Source organism: Salvelinus sp. IW2-2015, linkage group LG20 (genome assembly GCF_002910315.2).
Source record: "Salvelinus sp. IW2-2015 linkage group LG20, ASM291031v2, whole genome shotgun sequence".
NCBI classification, from domain to species: domain Eukaryota; kingdom Metazoa; phylum Chordata; class Actinopteri; order Salmoniformes; family Salmonidae; genus Salvelinus; species Salvelinus sp. IW2-2015.
The window spans coordinates 36,654,145-36,677,769 of record NC_036860.1 but is presented as its reverse complement, the minus strand read 5'-3'; the positions used below and the strand labels follow the sequence as shown (position 1 = coordinate 36,677,769).

Below are 23,625 nucleotides of genomic sequence, written 5' to 3'. Positions count from 1 at the left end.
ACTTCAGTATTCCATAGTAACATCTGACAAAAATATCTAAAGACACCGAAGCAGCAAACTTTGTGGAAATTAATATTTGTGTCATTCTCAAAACTTTTGGCCACGAGTGTATATATTGAGCATAAAAGCCACCAGAATCATTGAGAAAAACAGATAACATTAGATCATTTTATTTATTATTATTTTGCTTTTCATTAACAGCTGTTTTTAGTAGATTATCACAGGGTAAGCATTGCCTCCCTCACTACTCTGATGGGACTATCATTTATCTTTATTGTAGAAAATAGTAAATATCAAGAAAAACCCTGGGATGAGTAGGTGTTAATTTTTTTTTACTGGTACTGTATWCAGTCGTATGAAAACGTTTGGGCACCCCTGACAATTTCCATRATTTCCATTTATAAATAATTGGGTGTTTGGATCAGCAATTTCATTTTGATCTATCAAATAACTGATGGACACAGTAATATTTCAGTAGTGAAATGAGGTTTATTGGATTAACAGAAAATGTKCAATATGCATCAAAACAAAATTAGACAGGTGCATAAATTTGGGCACCCCAATAGAAAAATCACATCAATATTTAGTAGAGCCTCCTTTTGCTAAAATAACAGCCTCTAGACGCTTCCCATAGCCTCTAATGAGTGTCTGGATGAAGGTATTTTGGACCATTCCTCCTTACAAAACATTTCCAGTTCAGTTAGGTTTGATGGTTTGATGGCATGGACAGCCCGCTTCAAATCATCCCACAGATTCTCAATGATATTCAGGTCTGGGGACTGGGATGGCCATTCCAGAACATTGCACTTGTTCCTCTGCATAAATGCCCGGGTAGATTTTGAGCAGTGTTTTGGGTCGTTGTCTTGTTGAAATATCCAGCGCCGGCGTAACTTCAACTTTGTGACTGATTCTTCAACATTATTCCCAAGAATCTGCTGATATTGAGTGGAATCCATGCGACCCTCAACTTTAACAAGATTCCCAGTACTGGCACTGGCCACACAGCCCCATAGCATGATGGAACCCCCACCAAATTTGACTGTGGGTAGCAAGTGTTTTTCTTGGAACGCTGTGTTCTTTTGCCGCCATGCATAACGTCCCTTGTTATGACCAAATAACTCAATCTTTGTTTCGTCAGTCCACAGCACCTTATTCCAAAATGAAGCTGGCTTGTCCAAATRTGCGTTTGCATACCTCAAGCGACTCTGTTTGTGGTGTGTGTGCAGAAAAGGCTTCTTCCGCATCAYTCTCCCATACAGCTTCTCCTTGTGCAAAGTGCGCTGAATTGTTGAACGATGCACAGTGACACCATCTGCAGCAAGATGATGTTGTAGGTCTTTGGAGGTGGTCTGTTTTTGACCGTTCTCACCATCCTTCGCCTTTGCCTCTCCGATATTTTACTTGGCCTGCCACTTCTGGCCTTAACAAGAACTGTGCCTCTGGTCTTCCATTTCCTCACTATGTTCCTCACAGTGGACACTGACAGCTTAAATCTCTGCGATAGCTTTTTGTAGCCTTCCTCTAAACCATAATGTTGAACAATCTTTGTTTTCAGGTCATTTGAGAGTTGTTTTGAGGCCCCCATGTTGCCACTCTTCAGAGGAGAGTCAAAGAGAACAACAACTTGCAATTGGCCACCTTAAATATATTTTCTCATGATTGGATGCACTTGTCTATGAAGTTCAAGGCTTAATGAGCTCACCAAACCAATTGTGTGTTCCAATTAATCAGTGCTAAGTAGTTACAGGTATTCAAATCAACAGAATGACAAGGGTGCCCACATTTTTGCATAGCATATTTTTCACATCTGATTTAATTTCATACAACTTAATATTGCTACACTAAAAATCTTTGTCTGGACAATACCCCAGTACTCAGCTTTTATTAGAAAATGAATGGCATGCCACTGTGAAAATTTTCTGTGACGACAGAGTAAATTATTATGCAGCCTCAGAGGGGTGCCCAAACTTTTTCATACGACTGTATATGCACACACACACACTGACGCGCACGTAGGCGTATATTGACCGCCACGCATTGACAAAAATACACTGTCTCTAGGCTTTTATCTCAATCAGATCCTGCTTAAAATGTAGACATGGAATGTGCCACATCCTTCACAACACAGGGCAGACTCCTGGATGCGAGGAGGCCAGGGTGGAGAACTTTCTGCTAACTCCCAGCTGGTGTGAATGACTGGCAGGAAATAGGTGTGACCAGTTGGATAGAGGTGTAAACATCCCTGCCATGCTCCCTCCCTCTGTTTATTAGCATTGGATGAATGAAAGAGCCAATGCAGAGAGCTGGTCTCTGAATTGATTCACTGCCAAATGAGCACCCAGCAATGACCTTTGAATAGCACTCTTTTTGCACACACAAGATGATAGGAAGCAGTGAACACACACAAATATTAGATCCATTTGGGGACCGTCTTGTAGTGTTGTGTTGCATTATCTGATGTGCATTAGGGAACGTATACCATAGTTACCTCACAAGGTGCAAAAACAATGGAGTAGACACTGAATAAATAAAACCGGACACTCTTCAGCGGAAATTAAAGTTGAATTGTAAGACATTCCTGACTATGAGTATCACCAGGTTTACTATACATTGTATTGTACCTGTCTACACCTATAGGGACATTATGCCCAGATTTTTCCCCCCAGCATCTGTGATGGCAATTGATTCCAAAGCGTGCTACCATACTAACCTCAGGTCTAGCCATACACAGCCATTTGTATGCCGACTGACAGAGAGAAAGCCTCCTACTCAGGCGGCCCCRGGGCTCACAACCTTTTTTACATATTAAAAAACAACATTTCAGTCATTTAGCAGATGCTCTTATCCAGAGCAACTTACAGGAGCAATTAGGGTTAAGTGCCTTGCTCAAAGGCACATCAGATATTTCACCTAGTCGGCTCKGGGATTCGAACCAGCGACCTTTCAGTTACTGGCCCACACAACACTCCCACASAGCTATATCTTTGTTGCACTGATTGACATATTGGCACTGATTTCATGCTTATGCTGGAAGCTCTTGACCATATCACATGATGCATCTGCTATGATGTGTTCCATAGGTAGCTTCCTTTTGGTGGTTTTAAAACTACCTGTTAAGTTGAATTATTTATATGCCAGGTAAGGTCATTATGACTAAATAGGAAACCAAGTTAGATATCAATGAAAATGTCAAAATGAACAGAGATGTTACTGTGGGTATAAATAGCTAACCTTTTGCTCTCTGCCAACTTTGTCGAGATTTAGAGTAGACTAGTCAAGGGGAACCAGCTGTCATCCGTTTATGTGGCCCGACCTTACAAACTGGATTCACTATTTTGGTATGGTCTTTAAGCAAGAGACTATAGCAAGATAGTGAGAGGCCTCTATCGGTTCACTGAGAGTCATTTAGGAAAGATTGTTAAAGGTTCAAAATACTRATGACAATAACAGATGTTACATTTATTACAGCATATTGTTACAACCACTAAACGATGGTAACATTTTGAATGACTGTTAAAACAACCAATACAAGCTTGTCAATTATATTAATATGGCATAAGTAATGAAAAATGATTGTCAACAAAAACATGTCAGAACCGAAACAATATCATAGCGGATTCCTCTTTGCAACTTCTACTTCCATCGTCCGCATGCACCAAAAGCAATGTTTGGATTCGGTGGTGCAGAATACGACACTGYCAACTTTGTGTAATCTAAAACCAGCGCATGTAGTGCCACCGCGTATATTTTACATCAATCCTACTCGCATCATATACTATACCTGTAGGTTATACACGAAGCACAGTCGGTCAGAATCGTATTATCGTTTAATTGTTATCAAATAGTTATAATCTAGTCTCAGGCCCCATTATGAACTTTCGGACAAGATGCAGTCCGTTTTAAACATGTACCGTTACAGTTGCGCAATAACAATAAGCATTGCCTTTACCTTTGGATAGAGAAAAGTCAATCGTCGTCTCTARTGCTTTGCCGATCACAACTTTATGTGGCAATTCCTTCTCATTCCGTTTAGAGGGTTAAGGTTTGCTTCTACGCGTTAACTTCAATGCTCAAGAAGTAACGAAGGATGTCCATCCGATACTGAGCGCACCGCTTGAGTTGATGTTATTGCGCAAAGACAGTACCCCGTCTGAGGCAGACGGACAGTCAAGGGAACCAATCAATGTAACATTACAGCATAGCAACATTGTGCCCATTGGCTACAGATGGTAATGGCTGACCAATCGTTGCGCGGARAAAAATAAGTGCCTACTGTTCGTTAAGCATAAGTGTGGGAGACCGCAATAGCGGAGTTCATAAACAGAAACGCTTTGCACACTGTCTCAGTAAGCCTACCAATTCAATTTACCAGACAACACGGGCAAATTGCAAGATAGTTTTTTTTTTTATGTCATGATGGACAAATAGGCTACATACATGACGGGTAGACAGCTCAACAGCAAACGTTGTACCTGCAGAACAATCCATTTATTTAAGCATTGTAATAATACAAGTTGGAGGCATRCATGATCATGCCATCCATACATACCAGGCCTGAAGGACAAAAGGATATTAAAAAAGACACATGCCAAGCACTTTAGGATTATTCATCTTTCTGCAAGGTAAATAACTACTGTTTTTGTTAGGGGCCCACGTAGAGAACTTTCTCATGACGCCAYACTCAATAACTTGGTTAATAGCGACATCTAGTGCTGTGCATTGATCTAAGAATTCTGTGGCTAGGCTTCACATAAACGTTGCATGCCATTTTATTTATTGATGACTAACTGTAATGTGTGATCTCACCTTTATATGGTGGTCTGAACAATGATCCTAGCTCAAAACAAGCCTCTATACAGGCTGTATTGARTGTGCACAATAACAGTGAATAAAGCCAACAAACAAGGATCCGTAAAATGTAATTTATTCTCTCCTTAAAGGCCCAGTGCAGTCAAAAACATGATTTTCCAGTGTTTTATATAGATTGCCCTTTTAGTGTAAGAGCTGAAAATACCACCTGACAACCCTGTTAAAAAGATACCACGAACAACAAAAGATCAGAGAACAAGATCTTAATTTTGAATATATCCAAGTGGAGACGCAGATCAACACCTTTTTCCTTTTTAGATTGCCATTCATAAATCAACTAACCCAGCACAATTCTATTTAACTCGAAATAGTATTTTAGGGGATGAAACAACACTAGGCAAGAGAACACGGTCCAACTGACTCAGTCATTTTTAAACTAACCTTTCAAATAAGTGCGAGAGTCACATTGCGGTGCTATGGTGTGAGTAGRGGTTACTGTGGTGGAAGAGGGCTTGCAGTGTTGGCACGCAGGATGCCTCTGAGGACCTTGTAGCTGGCCAGGGGCTGGTTCTCTTTAGGTGGGTAGCATGGGCCACGGTCTGTGACATAGGAATAGGGGAAACGTAGGACCCACAGGCCATCAGGGGGCAGCACCAGCTCTGTCTGCTCGGGGTGGAACACTGGACATGGAGGGGGGCCGGGTTGGACCTAAGAACAAAAAGAAGAGGGGCAGCGTTTTACAGTCAACATTAATCAAGCATTACATCTCTCATTAATCAACAAAGGGACTATTTGCCAACACAAAATTAATCTCTAYACAGCATATTGCTACACTAAGAACTCACAATGAGTTCAGTTGTAATTGTACTGACAGTTTAGCATAATAGCTTGTCTATCAAGATAGGTAAGTAAATTCCTCTCATCTATTCCTGGTGACAAACACCAGTTGATAGGGAAATGTATGCCAGGCAAGTGTACCTGTGGGTTGAGTGTTATCTCCAGGGGGGCGTCAGGGACCACAATGTAGAGGCGCGCCAGCTGGGCGTAGTGGGTCTTTAGGCCACGCCCCTGGGCTGGAGAGGGAATGTACAGGGGCATGTCTGTGTTCAGGGCCCTGGTGGCCGGCTCTTTGGCCCCTCCAGGCCCCAGCACTTTCACCACTTTATCAGGTCCTGAGCTGAGGAAACGCCGGCCCCTACTGTCCTCGTACTCAAAGCCCACAAAGGCCCGGGCCACGTCATCCCGCCTGCGTCCCCGGCCAAGGCCCCCTGCACTCCCTCGCTTCCCCGCCACGGTTTTGTTGGGGGCCGGCCAGGAGGAGGGTCCCCCATCCAAGGGCTCAGTTAAGCCCACCTCCTCTTCAGAGCGGGAGCGAATCACCACATCCCAGGGCAGGAGGAAGGAGGAGCCAGGCAGGAAGCCTGGCTGCTCCAGGCCAGTGTGGGGGTTGTAGGTCTTAGCAGGGCCAAGCTTGACCAGCGACCAGCTGGAGAACTTGGGCAGCAGACCTTTGGAGCAGCCTGAGTGGAGCATGCCTGGAAGGTACTCCACAGTGGAGGCCTGGCGATCCACCAGGCTGGGCCTCTTCTCCTGGCCCTCACCGCCCCCTCCATCTCCATAAGGCCCTAGGCTGTCAGTGGAATGGCCCAGGCTGAGGGCCAGGCTGAGGCTGGTGCTCTCTCCGGGCGTGTGGGACACCGGGTGGGACGCTGGGATGCTCTCCTTTAGCCTCTCCCCCTCTGATGGCCCTGACCCAGGCTCTGAACCTGACGGTGGGACTGGGGCAGCCACCTCAGTGGGTCTGGGTGTTTCTTCACAGGCCGGGGCTGGGTCTGGGGTGCTTGGCTGGAAAACAGGAAAGTCGATCCTCTCCAGCTTCCCGCAGCATTTCTCCTCAAACATCTACAAGGCAACAGAGTGAGACAAAGTGTAAACAAGACTGAAGTACAATTGAATAGATTTTTAAAGAGATCATGGGGTTATGCTGGTGTCCTCTGCAGAGATCTGTTGAAGTGGATACTAACTTGGTAGAAGTCGTAGTTGGCAGCTTGGATGTCAAAGGGGTCCTCACGAGGGGCTTGCTTCCAGCCACAGTTACACGAGCTAGTGGAACGCCCCCTGCTGTTGTGGTTGAGGATGGGCGGGTTGCGGTCCAGCTCTGGCTTCTCATCTGCAGATGACAATGGCCTTTTATCAATTGATTTGCTCACCTCATGCATCCTCTCACCTCTTTTTGAAAAAGGTAAAAGTTAATCAAGGAGAGTGAACGTGGATGGAAATGTGCTTGCTTGAAATGAGACGGTCCTTCTCCACTCGTGAGTCATTAGGCAAATGACGTTTACAAGATGGAACCCAAAATAAATGTGTAACGTCATCAAAACAAATTAAGTTGTGCAAGACATTATATAGATAACAATAAGTAGCATATTGTTTTTTTTTTGTTTTTTTTATGTGTGCATGTTTTTCTCCTCTGACAAAACAAACGCTGATTCAAAGGGGGTGTGGCAGATTTCAAAACTCGCGGTAAGATACATGACTATCCCCGATGAAAGGTGGATATCGAGGAGGACACTTCCGTTTGCCTACTAACAAATTGACACACTCCTCGACCACTTATCAGTTTCCGTGTCACAGAGGACAGCCTTTTGCACAAACGAGAAAACCCCATAGAAGACAGTTTGCCATAATAAACACCACAATTCAACATTGATATTCTGAGGTACACTGACCACCAACTCTGTTGATACCTGTTATGATACCTTTCATTTGTGTAATAAATAAGAAMTATTTTAGAAATTATAGTAACAGTAGTATGTTCCGTACAGTGATTGAGGCTTTACCTGGCTGAGGCAGCAGGTGAAACTTGTGCACACAGTGTTGGTCTGTTAGACTGCGCTCTTCACATAACTGATGCCCATTACTCCAGAACTTGTAGCAGTCCTCATGCAACTGCAAGGCATAGCGCTGAAAAGCTACGCCGCGTGCATGCTGGCTGTAGACCCGAAGTGCTTGTGTCAGTTGGTTTTTGTGTACAGTGGTGGTATAGTTATGGGGAAGGTTAGACTGGTAGGCGCTATGTGCCAGTGGCAGGGCTTTCTGGCAGCGGTTCTCAGAGAACTTGGCATCTGCRTCCAGGAAACCTTCCAAAAACTTAAGCTGACTCTGCACTTTGACAGCCAGCTCTGCAGTTTCCTCCTCTGTGTTGGCTATCATGACCTGATGCAGCCTGTAGGCCACTTGTGCCCATTTGGAGTAGGTTGGCAGCTCAAAATGAGAAGGCTGCGGATTGCGACCAACGCTGTCATCAAAGCCTTTCTTGGTCAACACCAGTTCGACATGCTGCCAAAGGAACTCCTTCAGACTACAGTCTACTAGTTGCCCCCCTGAGAGGCTGCTGCTTTCTACATTGAAGGATGGTTGTCTTGCAGAGTGACGCATTTGTTGGTAGCGCCTGGGTCCAGACACCAAGGTGCTGGTGTCATTTTCCCTCAGGGMACAGTTGGAGCGCAGCTGTCCTAGCACGGCTGCCACTGGGTCCTCYTCTGGCCCAGGCACCACGTAAACAAACGCTTGGTTAGCAGGGACAGTGAATAAGCAATTACTGCTCTGGTTGGTGAGGACCCGACTTTTCCGGAAAATGCGATATATCTGGTCTTCCAATGCATGCTGGAGGCGTCTCCTTGGCGAGTGTTTCTTGGGCTTATCAGCATTTCCTCCAGAAGGGTCTGAACCATTTCCACCATAGCTTCGCAGGGCTCCATTCATCTGGAATACGAATAGCAGGCGAGGGGGACAGGGCCGGCAGTTCACCTTCCATTCTTTGGATATTATCGAATCCTTGATTGCAGCACGTAGTAGTGGCAGAACTTTCTGGCGAAGTGCATCCAGAGCACGGAACAATCTGTCATAGGTGACATCAAAACAGCATGTAGGATGGACCAGTAGCAGGACATGGCACAACGAGAATAGGTAAAGCAATGCTAAGCAATGCTGTTTATCCGCTCCTTTCCAGAATTCGTGCGCCTCCGAGTGTCCGACGCCCGTACTCAAAGACTCACACGCCCACAAAAGCTGTCGGTTGTCACAAACTGAAGTAAGCACCAGATACAATACGCGGTTTTCTTGGCTGTAGTACGCCTGAATCAAGCTTCCACTGTTATGATTGTCTGTCTCATCCAGTCCAAATAGTGGATAGATGTGCTTGTCCGCGAGCGTGTTGATTAGAAACTCTTTCGGTGATCCGGGTAGCATTGCAGTCTTACCGAATATACCAAGTACACAGAGACCTTCATCTTTGTATAATGGATCCTCTATTACTTCTGATTCTAGAAGCGCTCCCACACTCACGGGCAACGCCATTTTTTCCGCCCATATCATGGGGAAGATAAACAGCTGCGCACAAGGCCACTTTCCGTGAACACAAGTAAAATGTTCCGTGTAGAAACCTTATACTTCTGTGGTAGAAACAACATACATTTTCTGCGTTCCAGCAACCTAAACAGGTACATTATTTTTTTTGTTCATTTATTTCGTGTTTCCTAAACATGTCTAGGAAATCACAAATTAAATTGTATTTTTAAACACAAGTGGTTAAAATACTTTTTAAAACAATGTGCTGAAAATGTTAAAATGTTTTGAAAATCAAAAGATAATGCAAGAAGCTTTTTGGAAAAAGTAACAAATAGCGTTTAATAGCTCAAACATAGGGTCCCCCAGTCAATGTGCAATTTCCAAACATAGATCCTCAGATACATTTACAACAGTTAAAATTGACTTCCTCATAGAAAAGATTAAACTGAAACCACATTCAAACCAAGTGATGCTTCTCACTCATTCCAAGTAACATATCATCGATTGTTTCCACAACATGTTCAGAGTATCTCAACTACTGCCTTTTAAATCTCAGTATCGCTCACTTAACATCCTCCTTGGTGTCACTGTTCCAAGAAGCATGCMGTTTTGAGGCAGTGTTGGGATTGACCAAACCTATGTTTGATATAGTGGGGCGGTCAAGGATCTTGCCTTTAGAACTTTTATGTCCTTTTTAAAATTGTGGTCCAAGACAAGTGTTTCCTCTTTTCATCCTCAATCTACCTAGCACTTAGTAACTCATTCARCAATGGAAAAAGTATGAAATAACACATCCAGCAATGGAATGCAGAAACCCATTTAGCAGTGGAAACCAGAAAGTGCTAGAGAATGTGCATTGTGCCAATAGTTACATCTATAGCTTGCATACCGTCCTCATACAACACTGGAACTTTTCATCATGGCAGCTGCCTTTCCGTTACATTTGAACTAGTCTCGATCGACATCTGTGTATACATCAACAAATGTCTCAGTTTTGATCAAAGCTTTCGTTGAGATTCTTTGCCTTTGGAGACAGTCCTCGTGGTAAGGCACTCTGAGGGGATACAGAACAATATAAGTGGTGACAAAGGGGACACACCTTTAAACCACACATGCATAAGCCACAGGCTCTGTAAAGAGTGATCTACCTGGAACTTGCATCGCAGGGCCTGAGTCATGATGGGGGTGAGGCCAGTGCCCGTCTCCATATTCTCCTTATCAAACAGAGGAGTGCCACCAGGACTCCTAAAGAGTAGTCAAACTCAGCTCTCACTTGATGATAGTCCTTTGACTTCCTGTTTTCAGGTTACACAAGAACCCCAGAATAAAGCACTTGAGTGTTGAAATGCATTACCTATTGATTTGAACCCTTTTCAGCTGTGTACGCAGATTCATAGGGCTTTTGGTAGGTGTTCTAGAGTGGGAAATAACATTTGATAATCTCCASAATAACACAACATAAATCCAATCAAGAAAACAAATGTTTGAAAAACTGTTCTTCAAYCCTRGTGTGCAGGCTTTTGTTCCAGGCCTGATAAACATTATTTAATTATCATAACTGGCCTGGGGRAAAAAGCCTGGACAACATGTGGTGGGTCCCCAGGACCATGATGGAGAACACTGTGCTATCTCCTGGTCACAAAACAAATGGCAGCCGATTAAGAAATATGGGATATGTTTACCTGCCAAAGCTAAGGTGTTTGAGAAGTTTAGGGGGCAGTTGGCAGTGGGATCGTTTCAGACGGACATTCTGCAGGTCTGCCACAGTGACCAGAGGGTCATGCATCTTCTCTGGAGTCCTCTAAAATAAAAGACATACCCATTTTTCAGACAATGGCCTTGTTGTACATTCTTATGCTGGAAATGCAAGAAAGAGTCAGGCACATTACTGCATGCTATGTGGGAGTGTCCTGTGAAGCTTCCATTTTGGACAGGTGGAAGCAGAAATTTTTGAGTATGCTAAGGATATACATTGCTTACCTTTGATTTCACACTGCTGACAATAACCTTTCTCAGTTTAACAGCCTGTAAATCCCTGAGGGTCATGGCCACCWRTATGTCCTGCTTCTCCTTAGTGACAGAGAGGTCAGATCATAGGAGAGAATACATTTTACATTTGAGTAATTTAGGAGACACTCTTGTACAGAACGACTTACGGTAGTGAGTGCATACAGTACATTTTCGTACTCGTCCACCGTGGGAATTGAACCCACAACCCTGGCGATGCAAGCACCATGCTCTACCAACTGAACCACACGGGACAGAAATCGATCTATGACCACCAAATAAAAAGATGAGTTATTATATTCTTACCTGTTGAGTATTGGAAGCCACTCTTTTTGTAGGGATGTAGGGTTGCAGGAAAGTGGTGGATGGAGAAGGTGGTGGTGGTGTGAGAGCAGGAAGAGGGTCCACACTGGAGCCACAGCCTAATGGAAGAAGGGTAGGAGGAAACATGAGACAGACTGAACTACCAGCCACAGTCCCATGGCAGTGGCATCCAGTCTTACCACCCTGCTGAAACAAGATAGGCTTTGGTGACGCATTACTGCATGTGGCTTTTTGTCACATGATCATACCATGAGGTATGTTCAGAGGAGTGTAATTGTTGGTGTCTCACCTGAAGAGCAGAATGCAAGGCACCCATCTCCCTCTCAGCAATTTGATTCTGGAGGGTCTCTGTTTGGCATACCCCCACCAGAGGATATTTTTTTCAAAAATCCAGCAAATGACTGCAATAGATAGATGGAAGTAGAAATTGGGTCAGTGTAACTGACAGAGCGAATCATAGAGGCAAATGTTTGGGAATGAAATCTAACATAACATTTTCCYTCAACCAAAACAGCCCTGTTAGAAACATAGCCTTGCTGTAGAAACTTACCTGGCTCAGGCTGTTCCTCCAGATTTGGAATATCCTGCCAAATGCCAGCAGCAACACTCTGACACCCAGTAAAGGAACCCATTTCTTCACATTCTTTACAGGGGGGTCTTCTAGTTGCGCTGGACTGGTTTTGGGTGATTGGGTCACAATTTCCAAGTTTTAAGAAAATACACACAGAATGATAAGGGTTATGAGTTGATAGGATTGTCCACCTTCTTGTGCATGATCATTCAGCCAGCCATAGATTCATGTTGACATTGTAGATAACCAGTGTTTCCCCTATGATTTTTCCCCCAGCAGTGGTGGGGTAGTGGGGGTGCATTGCTACTAGTGTTAGCACAATGACATGCTAGCTGTTCCCACAGACTTCCAGTCATTGAGTTAATAACTATCTATTTAAAAGCATGTGTTTGCAGGAATACATTATATATACAGTACCAGTCAAATGTTTGGACACACCTACTCATTGAAGGGGTTTTCTTTATTTTTACTATTTTCTACAATAAGTGAAGACATCAAAACTATGTAATAACACATATGGTATTATGTAGTAACCCCCCAAAAAAGTGTTAAACAAATTCTTCGAAGTAGTCACCCTTTGCCTTGATGACAGCTTTGCACACTCTTAGCATTCTCTCAACCAGCGTCATGAGGCAGTTACCTGGAATGCATTTCAATTAACATGTGTGCCTTGTTAAAAGTTAAACATGAGCAATGGACATTAGATAGGTGGAAATCTGTCTTTTCGTCTGTTGAGTACAAATTTAAGATTTTTGGTTCCAACCGCTGTGTCTTTGTGAGACGCAGAGTAGGTGAACGGATGATCTCTGCATGTGTGGTTCCCACCGTGAAGCATAGAGGAGGTGTGATGATGCTCTGCTGGTGACACTGTCTGTGAGTTATTTAGAATTCAAGGCACGCAACCAGCATAGCTACCACAGAATTCTGCAGCAATACGCCATSCCATCTGGTTTGCGCTTAGTGTCATTATCATTTGTTTTTCAACAGGACAATGACCCAAMACACTTCCAGGCTGTGTAAGGGCTATTTGACCAAGAAGGAGAGTGATGGAATGCTGCATCAGATGACCTCGCCTCCACAATCACCAGACCTCAACCCAATTGAGATTGTTTGGGATGAGTTGGACCGCAGAGTTCAAGGAAATGCAGTCAACAAGTGCTCAGTATATGCGGGAACTCCTTCAAGACTGTTGGAAAAGCATTCCAGGTGAAGCTGGTTGAGAGAATGCCAAGAGTGTACAAAGCTGTCATCAAGGCAAAGGGTGGCTRCTTAGACAAATCAAAATATATTTGGGATTCTTCAAACACTTTTTTGTTTACGACATGATTCCATATGTGTTATTTCATAGTTTTGACATCTTCACTATTATTGTGCAATGTAGAAAATAGTAAAAATAATGAAAAACCCTGGAATGAGTAGGTACAGTTGAAGTCGGAAGTTTACATACACCTTAGCCATATACATTTAAACTCAGTTTTTCACAATTCCTGACATTTAATCCCAGTAAAAATCCCCTGTCTTAGGTCAGTTAAGATCACCACTTTATTTTAAGAATGTGAAATGTCAGAATAATAGTAGAGAGAATGATTTATTTCAGCTTTCATTTCTTTCATTCACATTCGCATGGGATCAAAGAATTTTTATTAATTACTCAATTAGTATTTGGTAGCATTGGGTCAAACATTTCAGGTAGCCTTCCACAAGCTTCCCACAATAAGTTGGGTGAATTTTGGCCCATTCCTCCTGACAGAGCTGGTGTAACCGAGTCAGGTTTGTAGGCCTCCTTGCTCGCACACTCTTTTTCAGGTCTGCCCACAAATTTTTTATAGGATTGAGGTCAGGGCTTTGTGATGGCTACTCCAATACCTTGACTTTGTTGTCCTAAAGCCATTTTGCCACAACTTTGGAAGTATGCTTGAGGTCATTGTCCATTTGGAAGACCCATTTGCGACCAAGCTTTAACTTCCTGACTGATGTCTTGAGATGTTGCTTCAATAATCCACATATTTTCTTCCTTATCATGCCATCTATTTTGGTAAGTGCACCAGTCCTCCTGCAGCAAAGCACCCCCAACACATGATGCTGCCACCCCCGTGATTCACGGTTGGGATGGTGTTCTTCGGCTTGCAAGCGTCCCTTTTTTCCTCCGATAGTCATTATGGCCACAGTTCTATTTTTGTTTCATCAGACCAGACATTTCTCAAAAAAGTACGATCTTTGTACCCATGTGCAGTTGCAAACCGTAGTCTGGCTTTTTTATGGCGTTTTGGAGCAGTGGCTCTTCCTTGCTGAGCGGCCTTTCAGGTATGTCGATATAGGACTCGTTTTACTGCACCAAAGTACGTTCATCTCTAGGAGACAGAACGTGTCTCCTTCCTGAGCGGTATGATGGCTGCGTGGTCCCATGGTGTTTATACTTGCTACTGTTGTTTGTACAGATGAACGTTGTACCTTCAGGGTTTGGAAATTGCTCCCAAGGATGAACCAGACTTGTGGAGGTCTACAATTGTTTTTCCTGAGGTCTTGGCTGATTTCTTTTGATTTTCCATGATGTCAAGCAAAGAGGCAGAGTTTGAAGGTAGGCTTGAAATACATCCACAGGTACACCTCAATTGACTCAAATTATGTCAATTAGCCTATCAGAAACTTCAAGCATGAAATAATTTTTCTGGAATTTTCCAAGCTGTTTAAAGGCAGTCAACTTAGTGTATGTAAACTTCTGACCCACTGGAATTGTGATACAGTGAATTATAAGTGAAATAATCTGTCTGTAAACAATTGTTGGGAAAATAACTTGTGTCATGCACAAAGTAGATGTCCTAACCAACTTGCCAAAACTATAGTTTGTTAACRAGAAATTTGTGGAGTGGTTGAAAAACRAGTTTTAAATGACTCCAACCTAAGTGTATGTAAACTTCCGACTTCAACTGTATATATGTAAACATAATTTATGTATGAACTAAAATGTTGCAGTGATGACAGCCATAAATTGACTCACTATGTCGTTACAGGTGTGATGGGCTCTTGTGTTTCCTGAAGCCTTTTACTCATAACAGCCCCCCAGCGTCTGCTGCTGGCCCTCTTCTTTCTTCGTCGCAGGAAGGCTTTGCTTGGTCCCTAAAGGCACRGTGAAGAGAGTCGGATTCAGTTACATTTCAAAATATGTATGGGTTAGTGCACAAGTTACTTATTTATACTGAACATAAATATAAATGCAACATGTAAGTGTTTCATGAGCTGAAAAAACTTGATCATTATGTAACAGTTTTGTTTCCGTCCCTCTCATTGCCCCTACCTGGGCTTGAACCAGGAACCCTCTGCACACAGCGACAACAGTCACCCTCGAAGCATCTTTACTCATCGCTCCATAAAAGCCGTGGCCCTTGCAGAACAAGGGAAACAACTACTTCAAGGTCTCAGAGCGAGTGACATCACCGACTTGCGCTATATCACRCTATTAGTGAGCACCCCGCTAACTAGCTAACCATTTCACACCGGTTACACTTACACATGTGCACTTTGTGCTGGGGACAATAAAAGGTCACTCAAAATGTGCAGTTTTGTCACAACGCAATGCGACAGATGTCTGAAGTTTTGAAGGAGCGTGCAAATGGCATGCTGACTGCAGGAATGTCCACCAGAGCTGTTGCCAGAAAATTTTATGTTAATTTCACTACCATAAGCCACCACATCATTTTAGAGAATTTGGCAGTACGTCCAACCGGCCTCACAACTGCAGACCACGTGTAACCACGCCAGCCCAGGACCTCCACATCCGACTTCTTCAGGACCAACGGTATCATCTGAGACCAGCCACCCGGWCAGCTGATGAAACTGAGGAGTATTTATGTCTGTAATAAAGCTCTTTTGTGGGGGGAAAAACTAATTCTGATTGGCTGGGCCTGGCTCCCAAGTGGGTGGGCCTATGCCCTCCCAGGCCTACCCATGGCTGTGCCCCTGTCCAGTCATGTGAAATCCATAGATTAGGGCCTAATTAATTAACTTAAATTGACAGATTTCCTYATATGAACTGTAACTCGGTAAAATCGTTAATTGTTGCATTTATATTTTTGTTCAGTATATTTTACACACCAAACTTAAATTCACACACACGTGTAATGTTGTGGGTGCAACACACACACTTTTAATGTTTTGGCTGCCATGGTATTTGGGCAAGATCTAATTTTACAAACTAACGTTAGCCAGCCATGTTTTCTTTAGGCAGCCTATAACCTAGGTCCAATAATTGAGTATCTTAAATTGTAACCATAACTCGCTAACCTATTAACTACAAACTGACTTGCCTCGTTAAATAAAAGGGTTAAACATTATATATTTTTTTAACAGGCTAGCCGATTAAACTCAACTCCACGATTTGCGATGCAGTTGATTGGCGACTAGTGTGGACAGACTATAGCTCCGACGTCACATACAAGTCCGTTTTTATTAAAAACTACATGGTTCAGCACCCAAAGAATAGCCCGCAATTACACACAACATTGTTGATTTTATGTGWAGTCGCGCTCCAGTGCGCCCACACTCGTCACAGCTCAACTCCATCGTAAATCGTGGAGTTTAGTCGGTTACAAGCAGGCTGGACTAACTGCTTTTTTATATACCTACATCTACAAAACTGTTTTAAAGAATCAATATAAGCTGTCAACACATTCTGCTTCATCAGCCAAACGAATGCATAGCTATACAAATTAGTTTTGCTGCCAGCAGCACTTTTGCAACACATAATGCTAGCTAGCTAACGTTATTCGTGGCGGTAGTTTAATCCAGATGTCTCATATTTTTTGCCTATTCACGCAARTTAACGTTAGTGACATGWATAACTGACGTTACATACCCATGATCCAGCCATAAAACCGTATTCAAACTAGAGAATACAACATATATGTGTACAATCTTTGCTGTTTAACAACAAGCAAAGGCTTTCAAAATGTAGTAATAAATTCGCTTCAACAAATCAGGAAATGTATTACAAACAGCTGGATGAAGACGTACGTGGATAGGCTACTGAATACGGGTGCGTTCGTAAATTTGCTCTGACAATCTGCTCCGATTTCTGAGCACTGTCGTCTGAGTGTGCAGAGCGCAGAATAGAATAACTGATGAATTTACGAACGCTCAACACCCATTGAATACGGCCGGTTTCAGTAAACGTCGGCAAAAAGGGTTATTAAAATGTTGCCAACAGCATGGTTACAGCCACCAACGCTCTGGATAACATGAAAACACCCTAACCAGYTCTGCTAGGGCGAGTAAAATGGTCATAGTGCGATTTTTCTAAAATAGTAAAGATAGGCAGAGGGAATTTACGAACGCACCCGAACACATCCCAAGAACGTAGGTAGAATGTCCAATCACAGATTAGTACTGTACAGCCAACCGCAATGCCGGTTATTGTATTACCGAGCAACAAAACCTAAACAAACCTTTCCTTCATATTGCGTGTGTTTTGCTCAAATATGTTTCAGAAATGTTGTAACTAACCGCCTTTGGTTAGTTACCTTGAGTGGAAAAAGTCATTTTGTCATTTTAACCAGGTAAGATTTTGCCCTAACCCTAACTACCTGCAGGTTTTTACTAGCAACATTAGTGAATTAGTTAGCCAATCATGTGTTGTTAGCAGAAACCATACGATATCTTATTAAATTACTAGATGGGCTATGTCATAAACCTCAAAGTTCCAGAATGGGGTACAAATGGGAGTCATATTGCGATGGTCAGGGAAAATCCCAAAGTAGTCTAATTGGAATGATTGGCAGTAGAGACATAATCCTGATTATACTTATACAGGAAAATACAAGTAAGGCATGTGTTACATCATAAATTGTCAACCTAAAATATTGTCATATAACTATAAATACAGTTTATAGGGGTTTTATACCAATTTGATTTATAAATAGCATCTMAAATATATGTATGCATACCATAAATGTCTACATTTTTGTTTTCTTGGAAATCTGTGAGTTCATTGTCATGGGTTGCGTGTTTAGTCACAATATTGTTTCGAACGTTCGTTTTGAAAAATATGTATTKGAAAGCTGTGAGTGCTTTTATATGATACAATATCAGTACTTGTTGCAAATACAACTTGTCTCTAAGTCCTATCGTCAACTGATTTCAGCCAGTGAATGGCTGTGTGCCTGCATTGTTTGATTGGAATGTTGGCATATTGGCAGTTAATTTGAAAAATGTATTGAATCATTAATCCCTCTAAAACTGTCTGGCTAGCTAGCTAACAAACATACAGTGCAGATCAATCATTCAAATTCATTATTTTAYACAATATCTTATCACAGCACTAGTTGACCAACTCCCTGACCAAAATGGATGACCTTCATCCTGTAATAAAATGGTTCATGGCCATTCTAGTTTTCTAATTCCTAATTCATATATGGCAGAGACAAACATTAGGCTCAGTATTTTTTTGTGCTAACTAGGGTTCTCTACGATTTCTGATGTTAGTTTGCAAACTCGACTAACTAGCTGCAGAAATATGTTGATGTACAGCGAAAACAAATATTTGTATTCTTCACAARTTAGTATTTGAAGCACGAGGTGAACGAGCTAACTAGCTAGTAAATKTGTAGTCCAATGCAGGGTTTTCAAAACACTGACTTTTTATTTTCAGGTTGTCAGGTTTCCTACAATGGCTGGAACAACCTTTTGTGAGGCGTCTGAGCTTTACAACATTCTCAACCAGTACACTCGCCTGTCCAGACTGGCAGAGTTCAACTTCCTCTGTTTGATTGGTAAGAGCCAGGTAGGGGCAGACATTCATATCAGTTCAACACGATTAAAACAAATCCATTGTGTTGATAAATGTTACTTATTTCTAAGATTCAGTCCAATATAATACACTCAAAGTTGCCTATTATGAAAAGTGGACAAATGGTTATGCTGTTTCCTCAGATGCCCGTGCTAAAGGACAGTACAATGCCAGCCATATCATTACTGCCAGAAATGCAAAATGGGTATGCATGTCAAATCAGTTATTAACACATTACAACACTAGCTCATCCCACCTTAGGATGACAATACTGTGCTTCAATTATTTTTGCCATTTTGAAATACACGTTGCAATGTTCGGCAGTGTAATAAGTAAGATGTCATTGTTTTACTCTACAGGACTCTAAAGGCAAACYCATTATGCCTGTAGGAGTGGAAGTGGAGAGTATGAGGTATATTGTGGTTTATGACAGCAGCACCAGTTCTTTACAAGGTTCAGGTGAGCTGAACATCACCAGCCTGGTCACTGACCATTTTTTATTTAACCTTTATTTAACTAGGAATGTCAGTTAAGAACAAATTCTTATTTACAATGAAAGCCTACCCTGGCCTAACCCAGACGACGCTGGGCCAATTGTGCACCACCCTATGGGACTCCCAATCAAGGCCAGTTGTGATACAGCCTGGAATCGAACCAGGGTCTTTAGTGACGCCTCTAGCACTGAGATGCAGTGCCTTAGACCACTGTGCCACTCGGGAGTCACACTATGAGGGATCGATTTTAATAAAATAATTTTATGAAAAATATGACTTTTTTTAATGTGTTTGATTAGTTTCAATTAAGCTCTGTGAGGCTAAAGTAAATGAACCTCAACTGTTTTTGATTGAATCAAACCAGCTTGTCAATGATTGAATGAACCAGACAATAGTATTAGATCCATGATATCCCATTAGGGCGATATTTTTTTTTTTTTTTACCTTTATTTAACTAGGCAAGTCAGTTAAAAACAAATTCTTATTTACAATGAYGGCCTACCCTGGCCAAACCCTAACCCGGACGACGCTGGGCCAATTGTGCGCTGCCCTATGGAACTCCCAATCAAGGCCAGYTGTGATACAGCCTGGAATCAAACCAGGGTCTGTGATGACATCTCTAGCACTGAGATGCAGTGCCTTAGACCGCTGCKCCACTCGGGAGCCTGAGATGGGTAAGAATGGTTTGTAGTTATTCTGTGTGTGTGTGTTTGTAGGTGAGGCTATTGAGTGCGCTGAGGCCCTGACAAAATCAAGCCGCTATCCTGTCCAGATTCTGAAAGGAGGCTATCAGAGGTTCTCAGCCTTTTATCCTTTCTTCAGGACACAGAAAATCCTTTACACCATAAAGGTAACGCCTCCATTGCGTCAAAACCTTTGCTAAATATTGTGAGAGCCTGTTGAGAAAAAGAAAAACATACTCAGGTGATAAGAGTCTTTCAATGTGCTGATTTACGTAGATTGTGCTCCTGTCTGTTTCATTATTGTGACTTTGTAGGAATTGGAGAGCTTGAAACCTTATCCAGTGGAGCTCTTACCAGGTCAACTCTACTTGGGCAATTACAAGCAGGCCATCAATCCCCATGTCCTAAAAGATYTGAAACTGAGCGCCCTTGTCAATGTCTCTGAAGACAGTTGTCACATGTGCGTGAGGACTCATATTTACATGTCAAAGTAGCAAGTACTATGGATGAATGTTAATAAAAAATTATTATGTTTGAATACAACTTTTTTCTTTTTGAAATTAGGTTTGAAAAAGGAAACCACACCATCCTTCACATCAATGTGTCAGATTCAGTGGAGGCTGATCTGTACTCCAGTTTTGAGAGGATTTGTGTTTTTATTGGTGAGCTGAATGTATTTTGTTCCACTTTTTTAGATGTTACTTGTTATTACTTGTTGTTACTATTTGTTTATTAATATTATGTTTATTATCGTGTTGAAAATGGTTCCCTTTTAGCCTCTCGTCTCAACACTGGATCTGCAGTTTTGATCTTTTCAAGTCATGGAATAAGCCGCTGTAGTGCTGCGGCCATGGCTTTTCTTTTGCACCACTTGAAATATACACTGGGGGCAAGTCATGTTTATGTACTTTAGGGTCTTCTTTGGAATGTGTAATAGAAATAGAAGAAGTTCAGGCTGTTCCAGTTCCTGGTTTTGGAATCTGAAAAATGTTTGGCTTAGTAATGAAAATACTGTGTGTTTACTGTATAATATTTTGTTGCTGAATTTGGTGAGCTGCTAATTTTTCTGTTATTCCTCCCACTCCATTATGATATCGATGGCACTTTTTTCACTGAAGGAGGTCTGGGAGCATGTCCTGCAATGTAAAACCAACATGAGGCCAAACCGAGGCTTTGTACAACAGCTGTCCGACTGGGAGCTGCACACACTGGGTAGAAGAATGACTGATATTGCAGAGCCCCGCTATTGAGATGATGGATAATTGTTCATTTCAATGAGTCTAGAAGAGCCCTGTAAATCACTGGGACTATGATTACCCAATGCAAATAAAAAAAGACATGGATATTTTTGTCATGAAGTTTTCTACCTTCTTTAWATGGGCCTTCTTGGGTGGTTGATAACATTTGTATGCACTGAGCACCAACTTCTTCTGACAAATATTTGAAGTATGCTCATACACACACACACACACACACTTATGTGGTACTAAGAACCAGCGTGCAAGCATCGCTTGTCAGGCCATTGCTGGTGAGGCTTACTGATCACAATTTCATTGTAAGATATTCACTTTYCGTATGTATTGTAATACCATGCTTTCTGAAGACTCAGGGATCATCTAAAAACACATACACATTGATACGTTTGCCCTGCTGATATTCTGGAATGATAGGTCCTGAGAATTCTATAGGAATGATGAATGACACAGGGACAACGTTTCTTCTTGCAAGTGTCAATTTTTCAGGATTATGCAATCAATGTAATGAAAAGAACGGGACAGTGGCACACCATGATCTTGCTCTAATAATACATACACTCTATATATACAAAAGTATGTGGACACCCCTTCAAATTAGTGGATTCGGCTATTTCAGCCACACCTGTTGCTGACAGGTGTATAAAATTGAGCACACAGCCATGCAATCTCCATAAACAAACATTGGCAGGAGAATGGCCTTACTGAAGAGCTCAGTGACTTTCAAAGTGGCACAGTCATAGGATGCCACCTTTCCAACAAATCAGCGGTCCCGTTCTGTGAGCTTGTGTGGCCTACCACTTTGCGGCTGAGCCGATGTTGCTCCTATAAGTTTTCACTTCACCATAACAGCACTTACAGTTGACTGGGGCAGCTAACTGCCCTGTCCGTCCTACARGACGGAAGGCATTCTCGACCAGATGTTCAGTAATCAGTTCCTCACATATTGCTTGTACCAAAGTAAGTCACAACTSTAATATCATTAAGTTAGAGATAAAATGACAATGGAGTGGCATACAGTTGTTTTTATCTGAGGCCATCATTATTCAAAACAAATGACACTATTCAACTTTTGAATAGAAATGTCAACTAATTCATCTTTAAATTAAAATGGGATTGATCTGAAACCTGGGGAGAAGTAGAACAGTTTCAGTATTAATACAGTACCATTATATTGTGTTTTCTGTGCAAAACAGGTTTTGTTCAGTTTCTCCAGTACTATTACCAGAGTGGCTGTCTGTAGAGACGTCGAGCCCTGGGAGAGAGTCACAACATGGATTTGACAGTTGGTGAGAGAGAAGTCACACATCGTTGTGTGTCATCATGACTACTCACTGATCACGTGTTTAAGAGGAACATGACCAAAATGATGGGGGGGGGGGGGGGGGTCATAGTCCATCCTTTTCTCAGCAATTTAGGGTATTGAAAGTGCCAAAGTTATTTCTGGATATTGATGTCACTGCACTTGTATGCCTTGCGCAAGAGGGAGGGCGACACCACTGTGTTCTATGTGTTTGTAGTTCTGGCAGCTCTACAACGGCCTATCACTGTTCAGGATGGCCCAGCTCCCAGAGTGTAGAGAGTGACATGTCAGTGCATTTCACAGATGCTCTTTTCATTTCACGGATAAAATCAATGAAACTTGACAACTTCCTTTATTGACAATGCCAATATTAATGTGTCAAGCTCCTTATGTGTCTCATGTATTTTGTTGCCAGCCAAATTGAAAGTAAACATTTGTTACTTTATTCCTAACCTGTCCTCCCCACCCTCCAGGTTTTCATGTGTGGCTGCTCCTACCGCGTGTTTTTCATGGGAACTTTTCCACCACACTTGGTGTGGTCTACCATAAGTACATCCACAACCAAGACACGTCCAAGAGCCTATAAGACTTGAAGAGAAAGATAACTGGACATTGTTACGAACCCAACTATTTATTCAAAAGAATATGTGCCAAAGGTGTTTTATACTAATGTACTTTTTGTCTATTTTATACAGTTGTCTTGTAAAGCATGTACATTTTTCTGTTGCACCTTTTTATCAAACGTGTTTTCGTTTCTTGTTTAATTTCTGAAACACATTGTTCTTCTGAGAAATGCAGCTTGTCACTTTCAGCATCACCCAAGATTTAATGGTGTGTGAGATTACGAGAATGGGTCGGAGATATTACAGGCCATGCACTGACAATCACGAAACTGTGTGTACATATTCAGCTGTGTCAAGAAAGCTCACTCTGCARTAATAAGCCACTAGCTGAGTCTGTGCTTTGTTCATTTTGTCTAAATGTCTCATTATGAGACCGCAACTTGCATTACTACTGGTATGTTAGGGATATGTTGACAGCATTACTTTC

At 42.2% G+C, this 23,625-nt stretch overlaps 4 protein-coding genes across 4 annotated transcripts in view; 1 reads left to right on the top strand and 3 right to left on the bottom strand.

Moving 5' to 3' along the window:
- Nucleotides 1–4,254, bottom strand: part of LOC111980486 (protein yippee-like 1) — a 44,343-nt gene extending 40,089 nt beyond the window's left edge. Inside the window, exon 1 of the mRNA XM_024011225.3 lies at nucleotides 3,950–4,254. The gene's annotated coding sequence lies outside the window, so the exon portion shown is untranslated. The remainder of the gene's footprint in view (nucleotides 1–3,949) is intronic.
- A 653-nt stretch (nucleotides 4,255–4,907) lies between these two features.
- LOC111980485 (nonsense-mediated mRNA decay factor SMG8) lies at nucleotides 4,908–10,125 on the bottom strand. The gene is made up of 4 exons (XM_024011224.2): nucleotides 7,650–10,125; nucleotides 6,834–6,979; nucleotides 5,788–6,711; nucleotides 4,908–5,517 (listed from the first exon to the last, which is right to left on the bottom strand). The coding sequence occupies exons 1-4, from the start codon at nucleotides 9,184–9,186 to the stop codon at nucleotides 5,302–5,304; spliced, it is 2,823 nt and encodes a 940-aa protein (XP_023866992.1). The 5' UTR covers nucleotides 9,187–10,125; the 3' UTR covers nucleotides 4,908–5,301.
- Nucleotides 8,942–17,080, bottom strand: LOC139029532 (proline-rich protein 11-like). Its single transcript, XM_070449734.1, has 11 exons — nucleotides 16,914–17,080; nucleotides 15,060–15,178; nucleotides 12,041–12,164; nucleotides 11,780–11,836; nucleotides 11,670–11,676; nucleotides 11,473–11,588; nucleotides 11,140–11,229; nucleotides 10,842–10,960; nucleotides 10,514–10,573; nucleotides 10,308–10,404; nucleotides 8,942–10,213 (listed from the first exon to the last, which is right to left on the bottom strand). Exons 1-11 carry the CDS (start codon nucleotides 16,926–16,928, stop codon nucleotides 10,148–10,150), a joined length of 870 nt encoding a protein of 289 aa, XP_070305835.1. The 5' UTR covers nucleotides 16,929–17,080; the 3' UTR covers nucleotides 8,942–10,147.
- A 347-nt stretch (nucleotides 17,081–17,427) lies between these two features.
- On the top strand, nucleotides 17,428–21,373 carry styxl1 (serine/threonine/tyrosine interacting-like 1). Its single transcript, XM_024011020.2, has 9 exons — nucleotides 17,428–17,613; nucleotides 18,705–18,825; nucleotides 18,986–19,047; nucleotides 19,202–19,301; nucleotides 20,053–20,186; nucleotides 20,334–20,479; nucleotides 20,584–20,681; nucleotides 20,796–20,908; nucleotides 21,138–21,373. The coding sequence occupies exons 2-9, from the start codon at nucleotides 18,723–18,725 to the stop codon at nucleotides 21,267–21,269; spliced, it is 888 nt and encodes a 295-aa protein (XP_023866788.1). The 5' UTR covers nucleotides 17,428–17,613; nucleotides 18,705–18,722; the 3' UTR covers nucleotides 21,270–21,373.
- Nucleotides 21,374–23,625: the final 2,252 nt, after the last annotated feature.